We start from the raw sequence: 24271 nt of genomic DNA on the forward strand, positions 1-24271 counted from the left end.
GGACACCGGAGATTAAAATCCCCTTAACGCTTTGTAGACCAACACTCTGATCTGTGTGATGGTGCCAAGGCAAAGTATTGTAGGAGAATATACAGTGCCTTGAAAAAGTATTCATACCCCTTGAGATTTTCCACACTTTGTCATGTTACAACCAAAAATGTACATGCACTATACGAAAATTCATCCGAAATTCTGTGACATTCGTTTTCCTGCCAGTTAATGGGCACAAAATCGATAATTGTTGGGACGTTTTTGAGCCGAAAAAAGGACAAGTTTGGAATTTGCTTGCCGAACGAATAATTGAAAGGTTAATGTGTTTCCTGTCCGAAATGTTTGCAGTGGGTATATGTAAAAAAACAAACACAAAAAATGTATTAATTCACATCCACTGAATGATTTATCGGTCATTACATGATGTTACTATCGTTTGCTCTCATGGCCGAATGTCTGTTTTTCAAAAAGGGATTTGGCGGATTTTTCGTATAGTGTACGGTCAGCATTAAGGCCCGTACACACGGTCGGACTTTTTGACAACAAACATGCAAATTAGCTGTTTTGGAGCAACATCCGACTGTGTGTACGCTCCATCAGACAAACTTTTTCTGTTTTCATCGGACTTTTGTTGGCTGTGCGAACAGGCAAACTTTCTGGCAACAAAAGTCCGATGGAGCAAAGTCCGACCGTGTGTACGCAAAAGCATCGGACTTTTGTACAAGGTACAAACACGCATGCTCAGAACCTATGCAAACGATCAGACTACAATACAGAAGTTGACCAAAGGTGGCGCTGCAGTCATTGAACGTCCTCTTTTGAAGTGGCGTCCGTACGTTGTGACGTCACCACGTTCGTGTTTGTTGTCAAAAAGTCCGACCGTGTGTATGCAATACAAACTTGTGGACCACGCCCTTTGTACAAAAGTCCACGGAAAAGTTTGTACAAGTCCGACCGTGTGTATGAGGCTTTAGAGTCTGCAAAAGACTTGAGACTGGGATGGAGGTTCACCTTCCAGAAGGACAACGACCCTAAACATACAGCCAGAGCTACAATGGAATGGTTTAGATCAAAGCATATTCATGTGTTAAGCCCCATACACACGATCGGACTTTGTACAAACTTTCCCTTGGATTTTTGTACAAAGGGCGTTGGCCGTAATTTTGTATTGCATACACACGATCTGACTTCTTAGACAACAAACACGAACATAGTGACGTTTCAACGTACTGACGACACTTCAAAAGAAGACGTTCAATTACTCCAGCACCACCTTTGGTCAACTTCTGTATTGTTGTCTGATCTTTTGCATTGGTTCTGAGCATGCGTGTTTGTACTTTGTACAAAAGTCTGATGGTTTTGTGTACACACGATCGGACTTATGTTGTCAAAAAGTTTGTCCGTTCGCACAGCCAACAAAAGTCAGATGAAAACCGAAAGTTTGTCCGATGGAGAATACACACGGTCGGATGTTGCCTCAAAACAGCTAATTTGCATGTTTGTTGTCAAAAAGTCAGATCGTGTGTACGGGCCTATAGAATGGCCGGGTCAAAGTCCAGACCTAAATCCAATTGAGAATCTGTGGCAAGACTTGAAAATTGCTGTTCAGACGTTCTCCATCCAATCTGACAGAGCTTGGAGTATTTTGCAAAGAAGAATGGGCAAAAATGTCCCTCTCTAGATGTACAAAGCTGGTAGAGACATCCCCAAAAAGACTTGCAGCTGTAATTGCAGTGAAAGGCAGTTCTACAAAGTAGAGACTTGGGGGGGCGCCATACAAATGTACCCCACACTTTTCACATATTTATTTGTAAAAAAAATTAAAAACCATTTATCATTTTCCGTCCGCTTCACAATTATGTACCACTTTGTGTTGGTCTATCACATAAAATCCCAATAAAATACATTTGTTTTTGGTTGTCGCATGACAAAATGTGGAAAATTTAAAGGGGGTATAAATACTTTTTCAAGGCACTGTATGAATGCACTGAGTTAACCACTTCAGCCCCGGAAGGATTTACCCCCTTCCAGACCAGAGCACTTTGTGCGTTTCGGCACTGCATCGCTTTAACTGACAATTGCTTGGTCGTGCAGCGTGGCTCCCAAACAAAATTGATGTCCTTTTTTTTCCCACAAGTAGAGCTTTCTTTTTGGTGGTATTTGATCACCTCTGCGGTTTTTATTTTTTGCGCTATAAACAAAGCGTAGTTTTTTTTAAAAAAAGCATTATTTTTTACTTTTCTCTCTCTCTCTATATATATATATATATATATATATATATATATATATATATATATATATATATATATATATATATATATTAAAAAAAACACTTTTTTTCTTCAGTTTAGACCGATACGTATTCTTCTACATATTTTTGGTAAAAAAAAAAAAAAATCGCAATAAGCGTTTGTTGATTGGTTTGTGCAAAAGTCATAGCGTCCACAAAAGAGGGGATAGTTTTATGGCATTTTTATTAATTTCTTTTTTTCGGGGCTGTGACATTATGGCGGACGCATTGGACAATTTTGACACCTTTTTGGGACCATTGACTGGATTCACACCTTGCATTTTTAGTGCTTTTTGCAGATTTGCACTGCAGACCATTTAACATAGTTTCCTATGGAACATGTTCTGTAGTGCAAAAAGCACTAAAAATGCCATAGGTGTCAATCTAGCCTAATGCAGCAACCAATGCAATAAAATTGCCTTGATTACTGTAAAAATGTCACTGGCAAGTGAAGGGATTAACCAGTAGGGGGCAGGGAGGGGTTAAGTGTGTCCTGGGGGAGTGTTTCTAACTGTCTGGGGGGTAGACTGTGCTGCTCCCGATGACAGGGAGCAGACTATCAGTGTTCTGTCATTAGGCAGAACAAGGAGATGCTGTTTACATCTGCATCTCCCCGTTCTTCAGCTCCGCGACACGATCGCGGGTATCTCCGCAGCAATCAAGTCCGCAGGCATGGTCACGGAGCTAGCAGCAGGCGCGAATGGCGGGAAATTCAAAGTAACGTACGGGCAGGGGCGGATCCAGGGGGGGGGGCAACAGGACAATTGCCCCCCCCGAAAATATCACACTGTCACCGACTGACTTGCAGGCTGCAGCGCTGCTATGCCCAAGTCTCTCTCTCTGTCTCATCAGCGATCAGCGGCGCAGAGAGAGAGAGAGACTCTGGTGTATTACACAGCGGGACTGGACCAGGAGGAGCTAGGAGGTGGGTGGAGCTGAGCCGTTGGCTTGGCAACCCTGCACTCGTTGCTAGCGCCTGCCCGCCTGGCGTCTAGCAACGAGTGATGTCATTGAGACAGTCACGTGACTCACGTCAGACTCGGAGTCTCAGACTCAGAGCCGACGTCACGTGACAGGAGCTGCCTGGAGGAGCGGTGTAGTGTCATATTTTGCTCCCCATCATAGAATGCTCCCGAAGTGACGTTGCGGCCAGAAATTTAGCACTGCGCATGCGCGATGTGTTCCAAATGCTTGCACATGCGTTTCAGAGGGTTTCCGACAATGTAGGTCAGTGAAACCGTCAGATAATGTCACGGAAGTGAGGGGAGGTAATCGTGACATTAACTTTAGACAGAGCGGCGAAGAGAGAGCAGGTAACTGTGGCTCAGGGAGGGGATTACCTCCCCTCACTTCTCTGACATTATCTGACTGTTTCACTGGTCTGCATTGTTGCAAATCATTTGAAACGCATGGCGCAAGTGTTTGGAACGCATCGTGCATGCGCAGTGCTAAATTTCTGGCTGCAACATCACTTCCGGAGCATTCTGTGATGGGGAGCAAAATATGACACTATAGGGGCACTGTGTGACAGAGGCAGAGCGCCAGCAATCTTCCCTTTATGCGTCCGCCCCTGAGTTTGTTGAGTGTGCTGGCCCCTCCTACCTGCATCACCTCATCCCTCCATCTTGTCCATACTCATCACAATCACTCCCTCCGCCCCGACAGCAGGGAAGTGACGTGGCAAGTGACAATTGGCAACAAATGACAGGTGACATGGCAAGTGGCAATCTGTATCTGGTGGCAGGTGACGTGGCAAGTGACAATCCACAACGTGTAGCAGGTGACGTGGCAATCTGCAACATGTGGCAGGTAACGTGGCAAGTGACAGTCCGCAATGTGTGGCAGGTGATGTGGAAATCCGTATCTGGTGGCAGATGACGTGGAAAGTGACAATCTGCAACATGTGGCAGATGATGTGGCAGTCTGCAATGTGTGGCAGGTGACATGGCAAGTGGCAATCCGTATCTGGTGGCAGATGACGTGGCAAGTGACAATCTGCAAAGTGTGGCAGGTGACATGGCAAGTGACAATCTGCAACATGTGGCAGGTGACGTGGCAAGTGACAGTCCGCAACATGTGGCAGGTGACGTGGAAATCTGTATCTGGTGGCAGATGGTGTGGCAAGTGACAATCTGCAACGTGTGGCAGGTGACGTGCCAAGTGACAATCTGCAACGTGTGACAGGTAACGTGGCAAGTGACAGTCCGCAATGTGTGGCAGGTGACATGGAAATCCGTATCTGGTGGCAAGTGACAATCTGCAACGTGTGGCAGGTGACGTGGCAAGTGACAATCCGCATCTGGTGGCAGGTGGCGTGGCAAGTGACAGTCCGCAACGTGTGGCATGGCAAGTGACGATCTGCAACTGGTGGCAGGTGACACACTCTGGGCTCTCACTGATTCTGCATTATGGTGAGTTGAACCATTTCATTTTATATAACATTCTATATAACAATGTAATAATAAAAATAATGCGCTTCCAACATCCTGACACCATATTAACCATGGTGCCGTCATGATTGAAACGCTAGCACCAGCCATGTCCCCGATAAATTGCCCGCAAAAAAAAAACGTATTTTCTGGCAGTGCCCCTCCCGAGACTAGACTCTGGATCCGCCCCTGCGTACGGGTACGTTACTTTGCCATTCTGCCGACGTATATATGCTGACAGTGGTGGGCAAGTGGTTAAAGGTGACCTCCTGCCTTCCCTTCAGTCTTGCCCAGTTGTTCAGGCACCTCTCCTATGCTGAAATTGCTTCCTTTGATCTCACTGCACTCTGTGAGCTTCTCACAGTGTGCTTAGAAGCTACAGCATGTCAGCGTGAGCCTGCTTCATTTTAGTGGGAGGGCTCAGCAGGCTCCGCCCACCACAGGCTGCTTGCAGAAAACTACAGGAGGAGGGGGCGGAGACCAGACCAGTCCCCCTGCACAAGCAGAGAGAACAGCCGTGACCGGTCTTTGTTACAGGAAGCTCCTGCACAGAAGCAAAATCTCACACCACACACTAAACCTTTGCATTGGAGTGGTTTAGAACTTGGCTCAGTTTTTCCTGCTCTGTGTGGCCCCATTAGGGAGATTTCCCCTCACTTCCTGCCCCCCCGTGACAACTTATAAATTTCTGTGACTGGTCCCTAACTTTGTTGTTGGATGAAACAATTTGTATGTGTATTGCTGCAATTTGTAGCTAATTTCTGGCTTTTTGCAACATTTACTAGTTGTCTCCAATGTTTCTGCTGATCATCATGTGACACCAGCAATCTCTGGCTGCAAAGACACTGGAAACCCCATATGCTTGAAAACATAAGCAGAGAGATTAGTAGCTGCTACAGATAATGTTATAATGTTGCTGCTCTGACATGGTCCTCGGGGTGTACAATATAAATATACACACTTGCAGATACGGAGATCAAAATAGTTTGGTTTACACACCATAATCTGCACCCCTCCAGCGAGCCGCATGAATTCTATTTTTGGGGGGCAAATAAATAGTGTGGATTTAGTATTTCAGCTCAGCTCTAAAATGATCTATATGTCGTAGTTACTGCACTGCTGTGATATCACCTTTAGCCCTGGTTCATACCAGTGCGACTTGTCATGCGACGTGACAATTCAAAGTCGCATGACAGGTCGCACCCCTTTTGCGACTTTGGAAAAGGCTCCTGCACTGTTTCTATGCGACTTCAGTGTGACTTGCATTGACATCTGTTAAATTACGTCACACAGATGTCCGCAAGCCGCACATGAAATCGCATTGCTAGTCGGCTTTCACTTTGAGCTAAAGTAGTAATAAAGTTGCACTGGTGTGAACCAGGGCTTACTGTCTGGTCTCTTTATATATACATCCGACATCATGACTAAGGGCTCTTTCACACGACCGATCCGTTCAGGTCCGCCTGTCAGTTCTTTAGGCGGACCTGAACGGTTGCTCCATAGACCTCTATGGAGCGTCGGATGTCAGCGATGACATCCGACCCGCTCCGATCCGAAAAGTGTGATGGAGGAAAAACCTACTTTTCCATCCATCTGCGGATCGGGTGACGATGGACTCTGCGGTCCGTTGTCATCCGATCTCCCATAGGGGAGAGCGGCACTCTGACAGGTCCATGCGCAGTGTGCGGAGACAGACCTGTCATCTGCCTGCTCAGTGGGGATCGACGGAGCGATGCCCGCAGAGCAAGCGGATATCCACAGGGCGAATCCTCACTGATCCGCCCCGTGTGAAAGAGCCCTTAAAGTGGTTGTAAACCCTTTCATATACCCAGTGAAGTGACTGGCCTCAGGTGATGCGCAGAGATAAAACAAATTCTTCTACATAGGTTGTATATGTTTATCTGCAGTATTCTCTTCTCTACACCTATTCAAAGTCCATCATTTATACACCCTGACTGAGCTTTCAGAAAACGGGAGGCGGAGCCCAGTATGGATTGCTCAGAGATCTTATTGAAGGGAAGGGACACACCGGAACAGAGCTGATGCTGTCAGTCACAGGCTGTGCGCTGCAGTTCCCTCCTTGTTACCTTTTTTTTCTCTCGGTGTCAGGGAAAATTGTCTTAAGTGATTCATGCTGATAGCAGAGGAATGTACATGCTATAAAGACCTATGCTTTGTTCATATTTCATGCCTGAGGTTTACAACAACTTTAAGACCTAAGGCCGCGTACACACGCGCGGACTGTTCGCCCAACTTTGTCCGTCCAACAGTTTCAGCAAACAGTCCGCTCAAAATTAGCATGGACGGACATGCCCACACACGACAAACGAACAGTTTGCTGAAACCGTGCGCGATGACGTGAACAGCACGTACGACGGGACGAAAAATACGACGTCCTATACACTGCATTATAGCTTTCGGCGTGAAAATCCTTTCTGAGCATGCGCGCAACTTTGTTTGACGAACAAGCCTACACACGAGCGGGCTGTTCGCTGAAACAAGGTTTCAGCGGACAGTTTTTCGGAAATTCCGAAAAACCTTGTCCGTCCAACTGTCCGCTGAAACTGTCCGCTGAAAGCCCACACACGAGCGGACTGTCCGCCCAAACACTGTTCAGCGGACAAAGTTGGGCGAACAGTCCGCCCGTGTGTACGCGGCCTAAGTCTTTTTTTTTTTTTTTTTTTTTTTTTTTTTTTTTTTTTTTTACAAAAGAGAACCAAAAATCAGCAAAAGGGACATTACTTACTATTAATCTAAATTGTCCCCTGTGTTTCTGTCCCCCCCACTGCTGTTATCTTCCCGTGTGTGTGTGTGTGTGTGTGTGTGTGTGTGTGTGTGTGGGGGGGGGGGGGGGTGTAATAGAGCTAAGGGAGCTGTGACAGGCACTTATCAAGAGTGGCCAGAAATGCCTCCTCCATTCATAGAAGCCATACAATAACTATAGAAGGCGATCTATGAATGGCGGAAGGGTGAATGATTGAAAGCCCCCTCCATTCATAGATCATGTTTCATCCAAAGACATGCTGATAGGTTAATTGGCTCCTGTCTAAATTGTCCCTCGTATGTGTATGAATGTGAGTTAGGGACCTTAGATTGTAAGCCCAGTGAGGACAGGGACTCATGTGAATGTAAAAAATATATATATATATATATATATATATATATATATATATATGTGTGTGTGTGTGTGTAAAGCTCTGCATAAATTGATAGCGCTATATAAGTTCCTGTAAGGCCCCTTTCACACTTGTATGACCTGAAGTCATGTGATTTGAAGCAATGCCTGTGTAATCTTGAGGTCTATGGTCCTCAAGCTGCATCAAAGTCGGACCAAAGTAGTGCAGGGACAACTTTGAAGTCGCACAGATATGAACGGTACTCATTGGATATCATGGGGTATGACTCGTCATGCGACTTTGCAGCCCCAAGTCACAGGACAGGTTGCTCAAGTGTAAAGGGGGCATAGAATTCCTAAAAGCTAAAGTATGGCTTATATAACTGGAAGAGGTGGGTGGACATAATCCACACTCTTGATGATTATTGCTAGCAGGTCAGTCCATCAGGGGCCCCTGATGTCTTTATGACGAAACGCGTTGCATGGAGCTAGGATCATATGACGTCGCCGTGCACGGAGGTCAGACATCTTGAGGGTTGGAAACATTCTGGTTTTTATCATTGATGTACATGCATGTTTAGCTCTCACACGTGGTGAGTGTGTATTTTGGATTTGGCTTTTTATTAAACATTTCTTATTAAACATACCGTACCATGAGATGTTTCTCTGCTTTGTTGGCATTATACACTTGATTGGAGCTCTTGTAAGGTGGAATCTACTTGAAGTGAAGGGAGCTCTGGCATCCGACATCTGAGTGATCGGATCTGTAATAAGCACAAGCGTTTTATCTGGTGGTCCACAGTTAGTGGTAAGGCTGGATTCACACCAATGGCATTTTTGGTGCTTTTTGCATTTTGCAGATTTGCACTACAGAACGCGTTCCATAGGAAACAATGTTACAGGGACTGTAGTGCAAATCTGCAAAATGCACTAAAACTGCCATAGGTGTGAATCCATCCTAAGAGGCATTGTGTGTACGCCAAGGGGCGTTGCTAGGTCTACAAAAGATCTGGGGCTAGAGCCCATAGCAGCGTAGTAAAGAAAGTCATACACTTGGGCGGGCATACGCATGTATATAATATGTGTGTGTGTGTGTGTGTGTATATAATATATATATATTCTATATCTAGCCCCAGAGAGCCTCCCCCATAAATTGGGGGCCCCAGAGAGCCCCCCCACTTACATCAGGGTCCCCAGAGAGCCTCCTCTCCCCTTGGGGACTCCTGCAGAGACTTGGGGCTATGGGCCCCAGATTCGGGGCTATAGCCCCAAAAGCCACCCCCTAGCGACACCACTGCGTAGACCCATTGGTGGAGGACTCCTCACAAGATCTCTTTGTCACATTATCTGGACTCCTCTTATCATGAACTCTCTGGCTACGTTCACACTGGGGCTTTGCGGGCACTGGCGGTAAAGCGCCGTTTTACTGTCGTTTTAGCGGCACTATACGGCTGCTAGCGGGGCAGTGGGTTAAACCTGCCCGCAAAGCGTCGATGCAGCGGTGCTTTGCAGACGGGTTTGCAGTGCTGCCCCATTGTTTTCTATGGGAAGGGGCGCTTTAGGAGCGGTAAATACACCGCTGCTACAGTGCCCCTAAGATGCGGCTTGCAGGACTTTGACTGTCCTGCAAGCGCACCGCTCCAGCATAAAAGCCCTCGCGGCTTTCACACTGGAGAGACAGCAGCGGCTGTTTCAGGGTGCTTTGCAGGCGATATTTTTAGCGCTGTAGCTCCTGTAAAGTGCCCCAGTGTAAAAGGGGCTTATTTCAGCCCAGGTTCACATTGCTGCAGGTTTATAAATCAACCCGGCAATGCAGTCCGACTTTGGGGGGGGGGGGGGGGTGGCGGGCGATTTGACAGACATCTGTGCGGGTTTATGCACAGATGTCTATTGAAATCGCACCAAAGTCGCCAAAAGTAGTGCAGGAACTACTTTTTAGAGTCGGTGCGGCATATTCTGCCTGCCCTTTTGTGTTTTTTTTTTTTTTGTTTTTTTTTATGTCATTTCACTACCAGCTGCTTGTGGATTTTATTGTATGTAAGCGCAGGTTTATTGTTGTTTTGTTTACTTAAGGAATAGAAATAAACGGTTTTGTGCCCGGAGTTCAGCTTAAAGAAAGGTTAACTTTATTTAAAATAAAATAGCTGGAGTTGGGTTTTAGCTGTTATTATTATTATTATTATATGGAATTTATATACAGTTTGCTTTTATATATGAATAACAAAATCCATACTAGGTGCAGACATCTCAGTATAAGAACGTTATTATGTATTCTTGTTCTACTGTAGAATAAAAGGAAAAACCCAGGCTAGACATAAAACAACAGCAAGTCCAGGCTCTGTGTCCTCGTGCACTTGTCTTTGAGTGGAACTTTATCTCTGAACATCAGACCGCACCATTACCAGCTGAGGGGGGGGGAGCTGTACAAACTCAGCTGACTTCATTCACTTAGCCCAGCACTTCCCTCCGCCTGCACTCACAAATCATTCTATAATTATAACATTGCACGCTCCACCCTATTGCATTAATAGTGATTTCCCCCCCCCCCCGTCTGATAGCATAATGCTCCCACCTTTACAGACAGCCAACTCTTCCGAACACAGCCTCCCCCCCCCGCATGGAATGGTATCATCTGTTGTTGTAACAGAAGCTGGAGGTATAGAGCAGTGACAGGCATGTACTAGTTGGGATCTCTCAGCTGGGCTGACCATCTCCTTGTCTTTGCAGGGCCAGATAGATGTGGCCAGTGAGACCGTCTTCAAGTTGGCCGCACTCATCCTGCAGGTAAGAGCTCTCACACTAAACTCTTCTATTTTTTTTTTTTTTTTTTCATCTTCAAATTAAAAGAGGAGAAAAGTTTCTTCTGGTTTGTGCAGGTGGAGCTGTGCCGAGTACCTGCTGAGTGCAGGGCGGATCCTGTGTCATGGCGTGTAATTCAATCATCATGACACCTGGAGTGCTGACTGCTCTGTCTTTAGAAATTAATCAAATAAATGTGGCTTGGTGGTTAACGCTTCTGCCTTGCAGCACTGGGGTCCTGGTCAGGACACTGTCTGCATGGAGTTTGCATGTTCTCTCTGTGCTTGCATGGGTTTCCTCCTACACTCCAAACATATACTGTCTGACTTGATCCTAGTATGTGAGTTGGGGACCTCTTTAGATTGTAAGGTCCATGATGTCAGGGACCGATGATGTCAATGTGCAGTATGTAAAGCAATGTGTAGATTGACAGTTCTATATAAAGAACTATAATAAATAAAAGAATATCATCATATGCAGCAGTTATAGCATTGTCAAGTTTATTTTGTTTGGGGGACTTAAAGTGTTTGTAAAGCCTCAAGGGTTCTCACCTTTAATGTATTCTATGCATTAAAGCGGGATTCCACCCTAAAGTGGAACCTCCGCTGATCGGATCCCTCCACCCCCCCGGTGTCACAATTGACACCTTTCAGGGGGGAGGTGGGTGGAGATACCTGTCAAAGACAGGTATTTTCACCCACTTCCGGGCATAGACTCCCGTGGGAGTCTACGCCATTTCCTGTCCTGCCGCGCTGTCTGCTGGGACACACACGGGTCCCAGTGACAGCGCAGAGATTTCCTATTGCGCGGCGCAAGTCGCGCATGCGCAGTAGGGAACCGGGAAGTGAAGCCGATTCGCTTCACTTCCTGATTCCCTCACCTAGAATGGTGGCAGCAGCAGCCGAGGGCAGAGCGATCGATCGGCCTTGGCTGCCGGCATCGCTGGAACCCGGGACAGGTGAGTGTTCATTTATTACAAGTCAGCAGCTGTAGTATTTATAGCTGCTGGCTTTTAATATTTTTTTTTTTAGGTGGAATCCCTCTTTAAGGTGAAAAACCTTTTGTGCACCTTTCTCCTCCCCCCCCCCCCTTTTTTTTTTTTTTTTTCCTCCCCCTTTTTTCTCCTCTCCTCCCCTTCCCCCCCTCCCTTTTTTATTCTCTTCTGATCCAGTGACATGCACAAGTGCAGCGGCTCCAGCCATTGTCTCACTCCTCATTAGACAAATTGATGGCAGCGGGAGCCATTGGCTCCCACTGCTATCAATCAAATCTAATCACATGGGAGTAGGGTCGGGGGCAGCCCCAGCCCCTCTGTCTGTGTCAATGGATTCAGCAGCGGGACTTAGGAACAAGCCTGTGCATGTGCCCCCAGGGAATGCGGCTTTCTATGGTGGCACCCAATGAAGAGGAGGGGCCTGGAGCACCAGCAGGGCACCCCAGAAGAAGAGAATCGGGACTATTCTGTGCAAAATGATCACAGAGCAGGTAAGTAGAGGTGTGTGTGTGGGGTTGTGTTTTTTTTTTTTTTTTTTTTTTTTTTTTTCGTCAAATAAAAAAAAAAAAAAATGGTTTACAACACGTTTAAAGGGTAAGTTCACCTTTTCACATGAAGGTGAACTAACTTAAAATATTCTGGCCACTCTTCCAGACCCTGCTGCACATAATGACATTGATGCCCCCAGACTCTGCCACGCATAGCAGCCATTAATGCCCTGTGCTGCTGGTATAGCCGCAATCCACAGCTCTGGAGTAAGCATCCATCATAATTCCTGCAACGGCAAGCGCTAATCAGTCATGACTATGTTGACCAATAAGAAGCTTGAGCTTTCTCCAGTAAGGTTTCCCAGGAAAAAAAAAACACATTGGTCACTGCAGTCACATGGTCACGCTGACCAATGAGCGCTTGCCAGTGTGAGCATTATGATGGATACCCACACCAAAGATTGGGAGCGCCACTCCAGGCTCCTGTCTGTCCAGGTCTGGTAACTCGCATTAAGGCGGGCCATAGACGGTTGGAATCTCATACCTGTAAATGGGCAGGCTGAATGTACCGAATTGATCAATCAACTTCGGTACAACCAGCATGTCGGGTTTTACCTGCAATTATCGATGGCATTATTATTATTATTTTTTTTTTTTGTGCAACCTGTGGTTGGAAAGAAATTTGCTTGGTGTATGGACAGCCTAAAGCCCCATACACACTATATCAGATTTTCTGCTGTTACCAAAACCGTGTAGTGCAAGGGGAAGGATGTAAATTTTGTTTGGGTTCAATGCCACAAAATTGTCATTTAAAGCAACGCAGTGCTGTATCTCAAAAAAATGGCCTGGTCATTAAGCGGGAAAATCTTCCGGTCCTTAAAGAGGGATTCCACCAAAAAAAAAAAATATTAAAAGCCAGCAGCTATAAATACTACAGCTGCTGACTTTTAATAAATGGACACTCACCTGTCCCGGGTTCCAGCGATGCCGAGGCCGATCGATCGCTCGGCTCTCGGCTGCTGCAGTCACCATTCTAGGTGAGGGAATCAGGAAGTAAAGCGAATCGGCTTCACTTCCCGGTTCCCTACTGCACATGCGCGAGCCGCGCCGCGCAATAGGAAATCTCCGCGCTGTCACTGGGACCCGTGTGTGTCCCAGCAGACAGCGCGGCAAGGCAGGAAATGGTGTAGACTCCCACGGGAGTCTATGCCCGGAAGTGGGTGAAAATACCTGTCTTTGACAGGTATCTCCACCCCCCTCCCCCCTGAAAGGTGTCAATTGTGACACCGGAGGGGGGAGGGATCCGATCAGCGGAGGTTCCACTTTAGGGTGGAATCCCGCTTTAAGTGGTTAATGCCCAAAGTCGCATTACAAGTCACACAAATGTGAGTGGTGCGTATTGTGTCATATATACAATGCATGTTGGTTTATATTGCCTAAATAAGAGGCCAGCGTGTTTCAAATGCTTGCACTAAAGTCAAATTATTTAGCCAATAAATGGTATCGCCCTTAATCTGAATATCTAATTAATACAACACTAAATGCAATAGTGGACACTACCCCATGGTGACCAATCAAAAGCCAGCTTTTTGAATGAGACTGTACTAGAGCTCCAAAGCTGCACCGATGTTAAAATGTGGCGATTTGCTGCAATGAGGCTCAGAAACGTTTTCACCGCTGACTTGTATTGTTGGTCGCAGAGCAGCAGCTGTCTGTGATGTGCGTGCAACTCAGTGCAATGGTGAAGTTCCTGTTACTGATTGATTCTGGACTGAAACAATCACATGTAAACATATACTGTATAATAAAAAAAAAAAAAAGATATTTAATAAAGTCATAACCTAAACTTTTTTTTTTTTTTTTTTGCTGCACAGTTATTTCAAGGTCAACTAAAAAAAAGTTAGCTGAACTCCCAGACAGATATAGAAGAGGAACATTTATGCAGCACTGTAATCGTAATGCATCTTTTACCCCTAACGCTATCCATAGGCATACAGTATATGTGGCATTGGTGAGCTGTAAGGCTGGATTCACACCTATGGCAGTTTTAGTGCTTTTTGCAGATTTGCACTGCAGTCCATTTAACATGGTTTCCTATGGAACACGTTCTGCAGTGCAAAAAAGCACTAAAAATGCATGGGTGTGAATCCAGCCTAACACCGAGCTGCTACACAAATACATACAGCAGCCTCTTCTCTCCTCCCCCTTTTTTTTTTTATCTCTCTAGAAGCGTGGTCACCCGATGAACGCATTGTGACAGACTACGCACAATCAGTTTGATTGGGAGCCTTCGGGACGGGCTCCTGATCAGAGCCAGTAGAGATGGGTCGAACACCCCCCTGTTTAGTTTGCAGCAAAACTCCCGAATAGGGAAAATGTTCTAACCCGAAAAGGAAAACCCCATTGAAGTCTATGGGAGCCAAAACTGAAAAAATAAAAGTGCCCATTTTGATGGTTTAGATGCAAGCAACTGGCCATAAAAGGGGTATGGGGGTCTGGGTACTTCCCTGGGGAAAAGTATCAGTGCAAATTATTATTCTTATTATTCATAATAATTTTTTTTTGGTAATGACAGTTTTTTTCAGGAGCAGTGATTTTCATGATGCTTAAAGTGCAATAAAAAAAAAATTTAGTACTGGCACAGCCCCACTGCATGGGGAAAATAATTTTTTTTTCTTCCCCCAGAGTTCTCCTTTAAAGCTGTTAACAATCTGCAAAGTTTTTTGTTTTAATAAAAGTTAGTGAGCGCAGTGTAGTTAGTACATTACTTTGTGTATGTGTTGCTAGGTTTTCCTATGCGTAAACGGTCATGGTTTCTGCCTATCACCAGCGATCCATAAAGATGAGCCACAATTGAGGCGGCAATTAAAATAGAAATCCTTGTTCTCCTTTTGATTGGAGAAAATGAAAGCCACTGACAGCTAAAATGTGCAAAAAAAGATTTTATGGACTAAAGCTGGCCCCGCACTAGTAGAGTCTAATTGTCAGTGGAGTCAAAATGACGTTCACTTTCAACATCCGCAATAAATTTAGAAGCAGCAGGATGGAAAAAAAATTTCTTGGACGAATTTCTAACTGCGTATGTGTTGTGTGTGTTGTGTTTTTTTTTTTTTTTTTTTTTTTTTTTTTACTCAGAAAGTCAATTTATTCCAAAATTTTGTGTTTAGTAGCATACAAACTCTTGAAGTCCCTTTTGAACGACATTCTAGAGGTCATGGAGTGCACTGAGGACTTTTGTATGAATGTTTGCATGAACCTACATTCAAAAATCTATTATGCTTTGTAAAATGTGTTTGTGCCAAAATTAGCCCCTTTATCAACTTTGAGAAGCTCAAGTACCAAATTTTACCATAATGCAAATTATTCCAGATGGCTGCACTTCCAAAAATCCTCTTTATTGAAGCTCATGTGACAGGTGGTTAACAAATGGATCAGGGGACAAGGAAGTAGACGAGTTTCGTGCAAATATTAGGGCTTAGTCAGTCATTACCACCAAATTTTGCCACTGAGCCAGACGTGGGTTCTTTTTATGTGCATTTTGCATGACAATCAAGGAAAAATGTAAGGCATTAAAAGAGAAGTATGGTAATGTTGGGGGGGGGGGGGGGGGAGGGGGGTTATTTTCTGCTCTGGCCCTTGTGCTTACTGGAATACAGGGCTGTGGAGGAGGTGGGAGCGGCTGGCTCAGGCTCTCAGTGGCTTGCTGAGAGGCTGAGCTGGGTGCCAGCCCAGGCATGTGGGTGGATCCCGACTTCATTGTCGCAATCTTGCCCGAGCCTGGACCGGCTCTGTGACGTCAGCAGACAGCAGACTTCAACCCGTTGTCTGAAAGGTCACAGGGGTGCAGAATGTACTGTACTCCTGGGAACCACAGCAGAAGTACAGCCAAATGAGCTTTGGTTGTACTTCTTCTCCCTTTTAAGAATGAATGGCACCCAAGCCTGTGTTTTAGCGAGATTTGGAAACCCGAAACAGAATTCTGATGATTTGTGCCTGCATCGCTCAGATGTGTACGGGGGCCTTAACTCTGTCCCTTAGCCAAAATGGGAAGTCGGAGGAAACCCCTCCAAAGTGAAGGCATCCCTTGTTGTCCTATTGGAAGATTATCCCTCTATTCTTGCTGGTATTTTCTTTTACATTAACTTTTGGTGATAACGATAAACAGGACAAATGGAGAGGTTTAATCTTCCTAACGGGGACACAGACAGCAAGAAAAAAATTGCCTTTAGCTATACTTTTAAAGAGTAAATGTAAAAAGAAGGCCATGAAAAATCATTCAATATAATAATTTGACACAGTCTTGGAAAATTTTTAGAAAGCCCAGTTGAGTGGTTCTCCAAGGGTTGCTTAAAATTTTCCATTCATTTTTGAAGGCTGTACCCAGTTGTCCCTTTTTATTGGCAGTCACCCACGTAAATCGGTGAGAACAGACATCTCTTTGCTTATCACATACAGGTGTGTGATTTCCAGCTGTCAGTAGATGCCTCCATGCATGGTCCCAGGTTGTTGTTGTATACACTTTTACACCTAGTTCAGCCCAACTGTTCCTGCAATTTTTTTTCATACACCCAGCAGGAAATGTACAATTCCATTCCAACCTTTTAGGAATGGGTGACACTCACTGTTGCGTTTTTATTGTGTCCCCATTTGGGAATTTTCTCTTCACTTCCTGTTCCAGTGAGGTCCTGTCTCCCATGAAGACACCCAAGACAGGTCCCCAATGGAGTGATGGAGACAAAACGAGAAGTGCAGTGACGGAGAAACAGAAAATTAGAAAAAACATCCTCACTCCAACCTTTCTAAACCAAGAGCCAGTACTGTCCTTCAAGCTTTAGGGGGCCGGACTGTGGCCAGTGGGAGTAGAAAATGTCCCATTGTTGATTTTTTAATGGGAGGAATAGCACCACCCACGCCAGTTGGTGGAATGGTGCCCCAAGGGCCAGATAAAGGCAAACAAAGGGCCACATCTGCCCCCTGGGCTGCAGTTTGGAGACCACTGGTATAGCTAATAGTAGTTTGTTGCATTCACCTGGACTTGATCTGTAACGTTGAAGATGTTTTATGCTTACCCAAGCTACCTAGTTCTAATGAGGATCAGGAAAGTACCCAGCAATTATGTCCACACAGGTTTTCATTCACATTGACCAGATGGAATGTTTTCTGGGAGACCTTCATTGTCCAAGGCAAAACGGGTATTCGAAAAGCTCAATCTTGTTACTCAATTCTAAGTTCCACAAATATTAGGGATGCACCGAATGGGTTTTTTGGTGCCGAAACCGATACCGAAAATGAAAAATACACTAGGCCGAAAACCGATACCGAAACAGCACCGATACTGAAAATGACTGTTTTTAAAAAATATTTTTATACAGGAGGTGGTCAGAGACTGGGGACATGGTACAGGAGATGGTCAGAGACTGGGGACATGGTACAGGAGATGGTCAGAGACTGGGGACATGGTACAGGAGATGGTCAGAGACTGGGGACATGGTACAGGAGATGGTCAGAGACTGGGGACATGGTACAGGAGATGGTCAGAGACTGGGGACATGGTACAGGAGATGGTCAGAGACTGGGGACATGGTACAGGAGGCATCCCCCATTGCAGGCCAGTGTCCCCCATTGCAGGCCAGTGTCCCCCATTGCAGGCCAGTGTCCCCCATTGCAGGCCAGTGTCCCCCATTGCAGGCCAGTGTCCCCCATTGCAGGCCAGTGTCCCCCATTGCAGGCCAGTGTCCCCCATTGCAGGCCAGTGTCCCCCATTGCAGGCCAGTGTCCCCCATTGCAGGCCAGTGTCCCCCATTGCAGGCCAGTGTCCCCCATTTTGCAGCCAGTGTGTCCCCTTTTGCAGCCAGTGTGTCCCCTTTTGCAGCCAGTGTGTCCCCTTTTGCAGCCAGTGTGTCCCCTTTTGCAGCCAGTGTGTCCCCTTTTGCAGCCAGTGTGTCCCCTTTTGCAGCCAGTGTGTCCGGTGTGTGTCCCCCTTTGCAGCCTGTGTGTCCCCTTTTGTTGCAGCCTGTGTAGGGAAGAGAGCCGTCTCCGCCGCCTGTTTGATCACAGCGCCGGGAACATCACAGCTTTCATTTCAATAGCTGTGTGTTCCCGGCCACGCGCCGTCACACACAGCCTTTGCAGCCAGTGTGTGTCCCCCTTTGCAGCCAGTGTGTGCCCCTTGTCCGGGCACTTTGATAGACAGATCATCCATCCAATCCTGCGGATGATCTGTCTATCTAAGTGCCCGGACAAGGGGGAGGGGCTGCGTGTGGCGGCGCGCGGTCGGGAACACACAGCTATTGAAATGAAAGCTGTGATGTTCCCGGCGCTGTGATCAAACAAGCGGCGGAGGCGGCTCTCCTGCGCTATACACCCCCCATGATGGGCGTCACCAGGGCGGTGGGCGGAGCCCCGCCCCCACCCAGGCTACGCCCCATTTTCGGCTCCATTATCGGCTGTTTTTCTCTTTCGGCAAATTGCCGAAAAGGGCATTTTCGGCCGATATGTTTCGGCGGCCGAAATTTCGGTGCATCACTAACAAATATGTATGTAGAAGTTGGCCTCTGGTGAAGATCGCTGGACGTTACCCCCATAGCTGCATAGGAGGTCTCCTCCTTTGTGCCTCCAGAGCTTTCATTACTGCCTTCCTTCTGCGATACGATGGCCCAGCAAAGATCCCACATAACTACTGACTTTGTAATATGTTTAGCTATACATACCCTGCCCCATACCTTGCTCCTTGATGGGTCACTGTGCACTTAATCGTAGGATGTCGGAGGGTCACATTTGTCCTATCAGCTTTTCCTAACCCATCCAACACTGAGGAACCCTTGAAATAACCTTCTGGTCCCATGAAACCCTGACTAAAATTACTATTGCTACAATTCATGATACATTAGTGTGATGGTCAGTGGGAGGGTGTGTTATGCTTGTGGTTATTGGGAATAATTGCCCCCTTACGGATAGGTAAAAAGATCAACAGTGTCAGTGGAAACTTATCGCAGAAATTGCTCAAGGAACCCCCAGCAAACTCTGGAGGAACCCATGGGGTCAATTGAACCCTGGTTGAGAAACCCTGCTTCAGGTGTTTCAAGGGGCAGCCATGGCAGAGGGGAGGCAGTCAGTAATGCTGGGATGAGCGTGCCCTCTATGCAGCTGGGGGGGTGTTCACTTTTTTTTTTTTTCTTTATCTGTAGGACAGGTGTGCTTTAAATCTACGGGCAGCTTAAACTCCTTGTGATCTGTGCACATTTTAAACGCATTTTGTTATTGCAGACTGCTTTGAGATAGTGCACCATTTATTTGGAGTCTGCTGGGAGTTTGAAAGATTCATCAAACTTGTAGATAAGATTCGCCTTGACACCCAGATGTGGTGACATATTTTCCATTCCAGAGTTTCAAGATCGCAGCACTGATGAGACGAGGCCTATGTGTTGTATCAAAAACAAGTCCTACACTGTAGTATCAGTCTCTCTAGACTGACCGGCCCTTTTACACAATGTAAAAAACTTATAAATATTAAATTCTGAATAGTGCACAGGTTAGTCGGCCCAGGAATATAAATATTTCATGACCTCCCTACTCTGGCATGATGGAGGTAGTTTGTCTAAAGGATAGAGATCAGAATTGGAGAATGTCTGTCAGTAAATGTTAGTCATCCGCTATATTTTTTTTATTTAAACTCCGTTATCAAGAGATCTTGGCCTTTATTCATCAAACTTCAATAAGGTTTAAGGCATCTTGTCCATGCAGGACAAAGCAATAGGTTCCCTTTCACGGGGCCCTTACCAGCTGCACATGCTTTCCTTTCTTGCCTCTGAGCACATGGCTCACTTTTATTCCTTCCATATAACAGCAAGGGTGTTTGTGATTGGCCACACGGGCATCGCTTGGGGGTAGGGAGAAGGTCTTCAATCCTGTATAAGCTTTAGGCTGGGTTCACATATGTGTGAATTGGATGCGAATTTACCCGCATCCAATTCGCATAACTTTCGAGTGTGACCAGCTCTCAATGGAGCGTGTTCACACATGTCTGGGGTGGCCGCAGTCTGCATTCCAAAAGGGTCTTGTGCGTGTTTTGGGTCTGGTTCAGGGGTGAATTCAGGCAAAAATTCAGACCTGAGTCATACCTGAAGCGGTGAATAGGAACGCACTAGATCCCATGCTGGGAACTGTGGGTGCACATGTGTGAACCCGGCCTCAAGTCGTGACTTGGTGCTTACACAGGGCGAACTCTCTTCACTTTGGCGGTGGAAGAGTGAAGGAAAGGGGAGTATATGCAGCTGGGGAGGCTGGCATTAAAGTGAACCCATTGCTTAGTCCTCCATAGGGAAAAACGCTTTTTACTGTAAATTGTGCATAAGGTATGCTAGAGTATCTTTCTAAGGCAGGCCATTATCGCTTCCCCCCCCCCCCACCATCGACAGTCAGCGTTAAAGCTATTGTGTTCTCCAAGTGGGGGGGGGGGGGAGTTGGGGGTGCGTGTAGCTGGCCCTGCTGGGAGAACAGTGATTATTGCTAGCAGCTATACCACTGACAGTCGCATGCTAGAAATCTGACATGCTAGCTTTACCCAAGTCGATTGATTTGGGTAACATCCACCTGCCCACAGATGGTTCGCCTCTCTCCTGGTTCCTGATGATTCTAGCCATATATGGCTGACTTAACCAGTGTTATATTTTTCAAGTGCTATTTTAACACACCTTAAAGGCCTAATTCTAACCATGAACCTTGCATAGCAGCTTTAAGAATTGTGTGATTGGAAGTCAATACTTTAAAAAAAAGCAGCAGACTGAGTTTACCAGAAAAATAGATTTAGGGACTGGCTCTTTCCTTCTTCTTTCCTTCTTCTTTCCTTCTTCTTTCCTTCTTCTTTCCTTCTTCTTTCCTTCTTCTTTCCTTCTTCTTTCCTTCTTCTTTCCTTCTTCTTTCCTTCTTCTTTCCTTCTTCTTTCCTTCTTCTTTCCTTCTTCTTTCCTTCTTCTTTCCTTCCTTCGTAAAATCCACACATCTCTATAAAGGTACTTCTGCAAGTGTAGTCCTACTCTAGTGCTATAGAGTTAACAACTGGGAAATGACATAAAGAAATGACTGGAGATTAGCACAGCTCTGTAAAGGTTTAGTGACTCCGTAGAGATCCAAAGTGTATTGAAAACGCTAATTTTGGTATGTTCAACCACCCCAAGCCAATTACGTTAGATCATTTTATAGAGACCTCTCATGATACTATCAATCTTGGGTAGCATCTAACCATACAAATGAGACCCTTTTATTAGGGCAACTGAAGACCTGTAATGGTTCCATATTAACCTTGGATCACATCGCACTGTACAAACTAAACCTTTTTCAGTGAGAGAACTCAAGACCTCACATGGTTCCATACCAAGCTAGGAACCTGGTTAACCAAAACTGAATCCTAGATGTCCTTCGACTTCTTGGGAAGCCTCACAATGTTTATGAATAGTTCTGTCCTTCACCACGTTGAATGCAGTCTCATCTCCTTGCTGTTGTGGGGGGTGGTGTTTTATTTTTTTTGGTAAGTTAAGTGCCCAATGTCAATGACCTACTTCTGTGGCTATTGTTCATTGAGTTTTTAAAACGGACATATCTGATTATTTGGCCACAGATTATTGGACCTTTTGAACATACTGTATCTGAAGACCTTCATATCTACATGAGGCAGGATATCGCCATATCAGGCTTTCTTTAATATTTTGCCTTATTAGAAGGGACTTTGCATCAATAGGATCATTTGTGCTCCACACATGGAAGATTGTCTTGTCACGTGACATGCCATCCTCCTCAATGTATGGTTCAGCTTGGCCAACAGATGACTGGAGTTGTATTTGAACCTCTTAGAACAGAGTTGCCCAACCTTTAGACCTTCCTAGGCCACATTGGAAGAAGAGGAATTATCTTGGGCCGTACCTAAAATACACTAACAATAAGGATAACTGATGAGCAGAAAGTCAGGCAGATCGCAAGTTAACGATCACTATCTCGCTTATAAAACTTCACTTTTTTACTTTTTAGAATAAAAAATATAAGAGGGCACCATAAAACTAGTGTGATATTTGGCAATGTTTTTGATAACAAAAGAAATTAGAAATCTGCGCTTAGTAGAATAAAATAAAATGATATAAAAACAGCAGCTGAACACTATAACCCGGATACTGGGCACACAAAAGCAGAAAAAAGTAAAAGTGCAGCGCTTGGCCTCTTAAATATAAATGTGACTTAATAGGTGTGTATACAAAAATGTGAAAAACCTAAATAATGTGAAAAATCATTAGTGAAAAATACTTAGAAAACCCAAATGTCCAATGAAGTCAAAAGAAATTAATCTGTAACTCAAATGTCCTTTAAAGTGAAAAACCAAATAATCATAAAAAATGATGTGACACAATATAAAGTCCCATGTGAAATATAAGACAAAAATGATGATTGATCTTGTTTGTTCAAAACAACAATAATAATGCTTGACCACGTGGACCCTTCACCTCTGTGAACCAATAATGAATGGAGGCTTACCAGATCTCCAGTGACCCCCTGTTAAGGGAGGTCAGTCTGCGCAGATACGATCACATAGACGTTTCGATAAGGAAGCCAAAAGCCGACCCAATCGTTCGGTGCAAGAAGCCGGGAAACGATCCAATCCTTCGGATATCACGTAGTCTCCAAATACGCTCGGATCCTCTCTTGGGCCTCAAAACGTCATATCACCAGAAAAAAACAAAAACAAAAATGCGCCCAATCGTGTAATAAGGTTTAAGCAGATTTTTATTCAACCGAATAATTGGAGCGCTAAAAGAATGACTCCACCGAGTCACCGAAAGTGAACATAACGTTTAAAAACGAACATATTGCTAGCAAAAAAATATATAAAAACTCAACAACGTGAGTGAACAAATGTAAATGCACAAGGGTGTGAGCGTGGCTACCCGACGATCGTTTCGTCAAAGGTCTGACGTCATCAGGGTTACTTTTTTCTAATGTTTTTGATAAAGTATTTGGATGGATGTAGTAGCAATTCTCAATGAATTTTCAAGGTGCTCATCAGATATTTTGGTTCCAATTTGTTCTTTGTGTGCTTCATCCTTGAAAATAGTTCTTCACAAGTATAGGTGTTGCCAGAAACTGACGACATGAATAAGGCATGATTGTGAAGAATGGGGGATTTTTCTTTGGGAAGATAAAACTTCTAGAAGTCCAGTAAAGAGAAACTGTCAAATTCTTCTTCAGCCTCATGTGTTCACGAAGTGTAAAATGCATTTTTACAATTAAAAAAAAATCCTATATTTTTAAGTACAGGCATACCCAACTTTTAGTACACAATGGAGTTTATTTACTAAAGCGGGAAAGTGCATAGAAACCAATGAGCTTCCAGGTTTTATTACCAAAGATTAATTGAACAAGCTGGGGTTAGAAGCTCACTGGTTAAACCCCATTGTGTACAAGTGGGGTATGTCTGTATATGATTTTGTTTTGGGCCGCATTCATAGCCATCTTGGATGCAGTCTGTGGGCCACAGGTTGGACACCCCTGACTTAGAATGTATTTGTTTGCGCAGAAACTTTGACTGTAACTGGACAAAACTTATTGCGATATTGGGAAAGTGGAAGGACTAGGTTGTCCCATTGGTGATGCTATCCAATTGCATTTTATTGATGTTCCTGTAAGTGATCTGGTTTTAGGCAGGCAGCTTCTTGGTTTGTAGTGCAAAACGGCAAGAAGATATAAAGTGCCACACTGCTGTTCAATACTCCAGATATACTTTTATTCCTGTAGGGATGAAATGAATTATAAACTAGCTAACATGTTGCCAAACCGGTTGTTGGATGAGATCTGTACAGATTATCAAACTGGAAAAAACATTATTCAGTCCTGATACATAGTTTACTATTGCAAACCTTGATGAAGGAGGTATTTCTGAACCCCCAAAACGTGTGTGATACTCTTTTGTTGCCCCTTTTTATTGATTTTGTAAACCATGTAGCAGAACTTACATTTTTCGTCTGAGTTTTGCCAAACTTATTGTTGGGTAGTAATTATACAGAAGCTGGAGATCACCATGTTGTCCTAGAATGCACTAAAAGGTTTTGCAGGGATAGCCCCTATGTAAACTTATTTATTTTTTATTTTTTTTGTTTGTTTGCCTAGTAATTATATTATTAGA

The 24271-nt window shown here is 44.9% G+C and overlaps 1 protein-coding gene across 3 annotated transcripts in view; it reads left to right on the plus strand.

Annotated features, from left to right (window-relative positions):
* FRMD4B (FERM domain containing 4B) overlaps positions 1-24271 on the plus strand; it is a 343633-nt gene that overhangs the window by 201804 nt on the left and 117558 nt on the right. For all 3 annotated transcript variants that reach the window (XM_077451878.1, XM_077451877.1, XM_077451879.1), the window contains exon 6: positions 10553-10609. In XM_077451878.1, coding sequence (XP_077308004.1) covers positions 10553-10609 — 57 coding nt within the window. The remainder of the gene's footprint in view (positions 1-10552; positions 10610-24271) is intronic.

The sequence above is a fragment of the Lithobates pipiens genome, unplaced genomic scaffold (genome assembly GCF_037356315.1).
Source record: "Lithobates pipiens isolate NorthernLeopardFrog02 unplaced genomic scaffold, aLitPip1_a1.2 Scaffold_23, whole genome shotgun sequence".
In the NCBI taxonomy this organism is placed as follows: Eukaryota; Metazoa; Chordata; class Amphibia; order Anura; family Ranidae; genus Lithobates; species Lithobates pipiens.